The sequence below is a fragment of the Camelina sativa genome, unplaced genomic scaffold, assembly GCF_000633955.1.
Source record: "Camelina sativa cultivar DH55 unplaced genomic scaffold, Cs unpScaffold00668, whole genome shotgun sequence".
Lineage (NCBI taxonomy): Eukaryota > Viridiplantae > Streptophyta > Magnoliopsida > Brassicales > Brassicaceae > Camelina > Camelina sativa.
The window spans coordinates 4,586-10,379 of NW_010921805.1; the positions used below are offsets into that span (position 1 = coordinate 4,586).

The 5,794-nt window shown below is 38.6% G+C and overlaps 2 protein-coding genes across 2 annotated transcripts in view; both read left to right on the top strand.

Moving 5' to 3' along the window:
- Positions 1-473: 473 nt before the first annotated feature.
- LOC104773837 (sugar transport protein 5) lies at positions 474-2,825 on the top strand. The gene is made up of 4 exons (XM_010498504.1): positions 474-701; positions 810-1,129; positions 1,556-2,194; positions 2,293-2,825. Exons 1-4 carry the CDS (start codon positions 566-568, stop codon positions 2,716-2,718), a joined length of 1,521 nt encoding a protein of 506 aa, XP_010496806.1. The 5' UTR covers positions 474-565; the 3' UTR covers positions 2,719-2,825.
- A 1,537-nt stretch (positions 2,826-4,362) lies between these two features.
- Positions 4,363-5,794, top strand: part of LOC104773839 — an 8,689-nt gene continuing 7,257 nt past the window's right edge. Inside the window, exons 1-4 of the mRNA XM_019242759.1 lie at positions 4,363-4,807; positions 4,914-5,054; positions 5,196-5,423; positions 5,582-5,789. Of these exons, the coding sequence (XP_019098304.1) occupies positions 4,476-4,807; positions 4,914-5,054; positions 5,196-5,423; positions 5,582-5,789 (909 nt within the window). The 5' untranslated portion in view covers positions 4,363-4,475. The remainder of the gene's footprint in view (positions 4,808-4,913; positions 5,055-5,195; positions 5,424-5,581; positions 5,790-5,794) is intronic.

The window sequence follows — 5,794 nt, forward strand, 5'->3', positions numbered from 1 at the left end:
TGTTAGTGTTTATGGGGTTAAAATGTGTCTTAATCCAATGCAACTAACTAATTATAAGAGTTTGAGATAGATGTGGATAGTTTAAAAGCCACTTATACCCATTTTTGTTCCAAAACAGGCTAAAACCAAGAAAACATTGCTTAGAAGCTGTAAACAGCTATGTTAGTGTTTCTGGGGTAAAAATGTGTCTTAATCCAATGCAACTGACTAATTATAAGAGTTTGAGATTGATGTGGAGAGGGTATAAGGATGTTATACCCAACTCGATCTATTGTTACCTACATATGGTATGTTTTGAACAACGTGAATTAGCATAGTTCATTATTACGTATATATAGGTAAGGTAAGTGGTCCAAGCGTTTTAGACGTATGTATTTGTGTACAAAATTGTAACCATAAGAAAAGAAGAAAAAATTGATAAGTGGTTGCACAGTTGCACCATCAAGTCATGACGCCAACTAACTAAAATATTCACCTAATTAAAAGCCCTCTTTAATGTATTCTCTTTGTTCATTTGGGTTTACAACAAAAACAACTTTTCATGCATTCGTAAGGGATAAGCAAAATGGCTATCGGAGGATTGGCTCTTGATAACTCGGACGCCGGCAACATTGACGCCAAGATCACTGCCGCAGTTGTCATGAGTTGCATTGTGGCTGCCTCATGCGGTCTCATTTTTGGATACGACATCGGAATCTCAGGTTTTAATTCAAGCACACAAAGGATCATCTCATACAACAAGTTTTAAATTTTTAAGTAAAAACAAATTGTACTAATTAATATAATTTTGATTTTTCAATTTAACAAAGGGGGTGTGACGACTATGAAGCCGTTTCTTGAGAAATTCTTTCCATCGGTTCTCAAAAAAGCTTCGGAAGCTAAAACGAATGTGTACTGCGTCTACGACAGTCAACTTCTTACGGCCTTCACATCCAGCCTCTATGTCGCCGGCTTACTCGCTTCCTTAGTGGCTGGCCGTCTCACCGCGGCTTATGGTCGCCGCACCACCATGATCCTCGGCGGTTTCACTTTCCTCTTTGGTGCCCTCATCAATGGTTTAGCTGCCAACATAGCCATGCTCATTTCCGGTCGGATTTTGCTAGGATTTGGTGTTGGTTTCACCAACCAGGTAGCTGTAGTTCTAATTTCACTAAAGTCCATAATATAATTTTGTTTGTTTGTGTAGATATGCATGGAAAAGTGAGCCATCCGATTTACAATTTAGTTTCTTTGATTTTTTTTTTTTTAATCACTTCTATAAAGCCTGAAGCCAAATACTATTATAGTTCGTATGGTTATGGCCTGGTCTCATCAAATTTCATTAATATTATGTTTATGCACTAATAAAAATATACAAATTTTATAAATTTTACTACACTAAAACTGTTATGGTCCAGTTTCTGTTTCAGTTTGTTGGTTTGTTACTACACTAAAACTATGCGGTTTGTAAACAGTTTAGTTTCGGTTTAACTTGTATTTGGTTTTGTAAGCAAATCTATTACAAGGTAACTAAAAAAATTACAAATTTTTGAATGTGAACACGTACGTACGCTAGGCGGCTCCGGTATATCTTTCGGAGGTAGCCCCACCGCGATGGCGTGGAGCATTCAACTCCGGCTTTCAATTCTTCATCGGTGTCGGAGTAGTAGCAGCCAATCTAATAAACTACGGCACGGACAGCATTCACAACGGCTGGCGCATCTCACTAGGCCTAGCTGCTGTACCAGCCGCGATCATGACCGTCGGATGTCTATTCATTTCCGACACACCTTCTAGCCTCTTGGCCCGTGGGAAACACGAACATGCTCACGCGTCGTTGCTAAAGCTACGTGGCGTCGAAAACATAGCTGATGTGGAAACCGAGCTAGCGGCGTTGGCTAGGTCAAGCCAGCTAGCCATAGAGGCTAGAGCCGAACCTTTTATGAAGACGATATTGGAAAGACGGTATAGGCCTCATCTTGTGGTTGCTGTGGCGATACCATGTTTTCAGCAGTTAACCGGGATCACGGTTAATGCGTTCTACGCGCCGGTTCTGTTTCGATCGGTTGGGTTTGGTTCTGGTCCGGCTCTTATCGCGACCTTGATACTCGGGTTGGTTAATCTTGGTTCGCTTCTTGTCTCAACTATGGTTATTGACCGGTTTGGTAGACGTTTATTGTTTATTGCTGGTGGTATTCAGATGTTTATTTGTCAGGTACGTTCTAAAATTCTCATTAGGTTAAGTTATGGATTATATATTTATGCTTGTCACAAATCATGCAAAAATTGATAACTAGGTCAGGTCATGTACAGGTGGCAGTGGCTGCGTTGCTAGCGGTGACAGAGGGAGCCACCGGGGACGGAGAGATGAAGAAGGGCTACGCCGTGACGGTGGTGGTGTTACTTTGCATATACGCGGCTGGGTTTGGATGGTCATGGGGGCCATTGAGCTGGCTGGTCCCAAGTGAGATATTCCCACTCAAGATGCGGCCGGCTGGTCAGAGCTTAAGTGTGGCCGTGAACTTCGCTGCAACGTTTGCTCTCTCTCAGACGTTCTTGGTAACGCTCTGCGATTTCAAGTACGGTGCGTTCTTGTTTTACGGCGGTTGGATCTTTATAATGACGTTATTCGTCATCATGCTCTTGCCAGAGACAAAAGGGATCCCTGTGGATTCCATGTATCAAGTTTGGGAGAAGCATTGGTATTGGCAACGGTTTACTAAACCGACGTCAACTTGAAAGATGCAAAATTGCAATGGTTTACATTTTCCATGGATTATGTTTATTAGTTAGGATTGAAAGGATATAAGACATGCAACGTACATCAAATTAGTATTGTATGTATATTTTGACTGGAATCTTTATATTGTTATGCAATTAGTTATTTTCAAGCTTGATATCCTACAAAATTAACGTGCAAAAGAGTTTCATTATAGGTTATCTAGCAAATTGAAAATTTGAAATTGGGTTAGTTTACAAAATAATTTAGGACTCATTACAATACGGAATATAAACCATGAAGTTTTCTTCTTTTTATACACTTTTCACATAATCACATGAGCTTATAGACGAGTAGGGAGCAAAGCAAATAAGATCGATAGTTGGTGAAAGAAGCAGAAGGCGGACGACGAGAGGTAAAAGTCGCATATATATACATTTCATTTTTTTTCTTTATGTGAGTGTAGCTTGATTTAGACGATGTTATACAAATCAAGGAACTGATTTTTGTATTTGGACATCCATAGTCTTACAAATCTGATTTATTTTGTAGGTTTGAGGAAAAAAATAATTGGTTAAAGAAGCAAAAGACGAAAACAAAAATGAGATAAGGTTTGCATAATATAAAATACTAAAGTAATCTTAAAGTTACATGGAAACTTGAAAACATCCTATATTGTGAAACAAAAAAGTTTTTCTAAAACATCTTATATTTTGAAACGGAGGGAGTATATTTTTTTCTTATGCGTGTAATTTTTTTTTTTTTTAACACATACCTTGCTCTTATGCGTGTAACTTGTTGTATACGATGTTATTCCAATAGAACCCATATTTTGGTCAGCTTTAACCTTGTTTACTTTGTAGTTGTAGTGAATTCTATGAGACTTGAGATTACCTTTTATGTCTTTACATGTATTGTTTTGGATTCTAATAAAAGAATTCAAGCGTTCAACAATAAAACATGTATTATACATATTTTTTGAAAAATGATTTAACTAAACATGTTTAGTTCGCATAAAGCATTCCGAAAATACCTATATCTATGTTTTCTGGATTCAACACTGTTAAAAAAATATGGACTCTGAAATCTGATCAAAAACTCTTCAATCAACCATATCCATAAAAATCACAACTATAGGAAAAAAAGTATTATATTTCGTATTGTTTTTGTAACGTTCCAAGTTTTTAATATTATCCTATCTGCTTTCAAGCCCATAAAATAAGCCCATCGCCTTCCCACAACCCATACTTCCAAATCATTACGGTTTCCAAAGCAGAAGAATCAAAAGATTTATTAAGATTGTGAATGGTCGCAGCAGTCTTGCGGAGAAATCCGTCTGCGGACTGTACTGCTTTTTATTTATCATTTAATAAATATAGTTTGCATGGTGTGATCTAAATAAAGCAGAGACAAGATCGCAGCAGACCAACTACAGACCGCTTTTGCATACAAATAAAGTTGATTCACAATAGTCTGTAATCCGTTCTAAAAATGGAACGGTTCAGACCGCAGATAGATTTGGCCGCTCTGACTACAGTTAGCATTTAAACCCTAGGTGAAAAGAACAAATCAAAGCCGACACGTGGCAGTCACTCCTTGACAGCTGGATAATACTTACTGGCCCTCTAAATCTACGAAATTTATTTGTCTCCATCACTCTCCTTTTTTTTTTCTGGTTCTCTCTTCTCTTTTTGTGTATTTTATTCAAAAGCCAATTCCCAATTTCCCACCAAAGCTCTTTTGGCGCAATCCGGAGAGTCTCACTGACGACGACGTCATGTCGTCACCATCCGGCGAGTCTACGAACGGCTCTCGTTGCTGCTCATCATGCATCAACGGTGACAACGATGGAACCCCCGGCGACGATTTCGGTAAATCGGATGAGTTTACATGCATTCACTGCAAAAGTTCCGATCGATTCGATCTCTCTTCTTCGTCCTGTTACTCTGAATCGGAATCGAAATCGGTGGACGATTCGGAGAAGCTTCGAAGAATCATCGTCGCTTCCGTCAAAGGATTCACTATAGGTACTGGTTTAAAAGGTGGATTAGCTATTTTCTCAATCGTAGCTCGTTTCGCTCGCCGTCGTAGGTCTTCTTCTCAATCCAGGTTAGCCGAATCCGCCTTGATATATATATATATATATATATATATATATATATATTTAATATTCCGGTTTAATAGCTCAATCTGATCTGATGGTAATCCGGTTTAGGAAAATCGGGGAGTTTTCGAATAGTGAAGCGATTGCTCTGGGGATTAAGGAGACGTTGAGATACGGATTGTTTTTGGGAACTTTTGCTGGGACTTTTGTTACAGTTGATGAAGCTATTGCTGCTTTAGTAGGAGACAAGAGGCATGTCCCTACACTATTCTTTTGGATTTTTGTTTTGTTTTGTTTTTCTTCTGATTTTTAGAATGAACCAAAATAGTGAAATATAGAATCATATCGATTGCTTCAGATTTGATCACAGTGAAGTAATTTATCTGAATCCAGAACTGCAAAGTGGAGGGCCCTGTTTGCTGGATTGGTGGCTGGACCATCTATGCTTCTCACAGGGCCAAATACTCAACATACGAGTTTGGCTGTTTATATATTGATGCGTGCTGCGGTCCTTGCGTCGCGCTGTGGCATTAAAAGTAAACGGTTCGGGAAGATATGCAAGCCGCTTACTTGGAAACATGGGGACTTGTTTCTCATGTGTCTCTCTTCCTCACAGATTTTGTATGTTCTCCTTTCTCTCTACATAGATATTAACTTATTCCAACATCTGGCTCAGTTTTCTTTTTACTAGGTTCTTGGTTATTAGTTGTTTCTGATTATGCATATTAGATCATTTATTCTTAGATTAGCAATTTGTGTGTGTGTGTTTTTTTTTTCAGGTCTGCTTACATTTTGAAACAAGAAAACCTTCCTTCATCGTACAAGTCTTTTCTTAATAAACATGGTGGGAAGGATCTTTCTATCTTACAAGGTGTAAAAGATATCGCCAGCGCTCAACCATTCACCAATTTAAGGGCAATTGAGAAATATTACAAGTCTGTTGGAGTTGATATCAAACTGGATCCTAACATGAAAGTCCCATGTTCGGTATG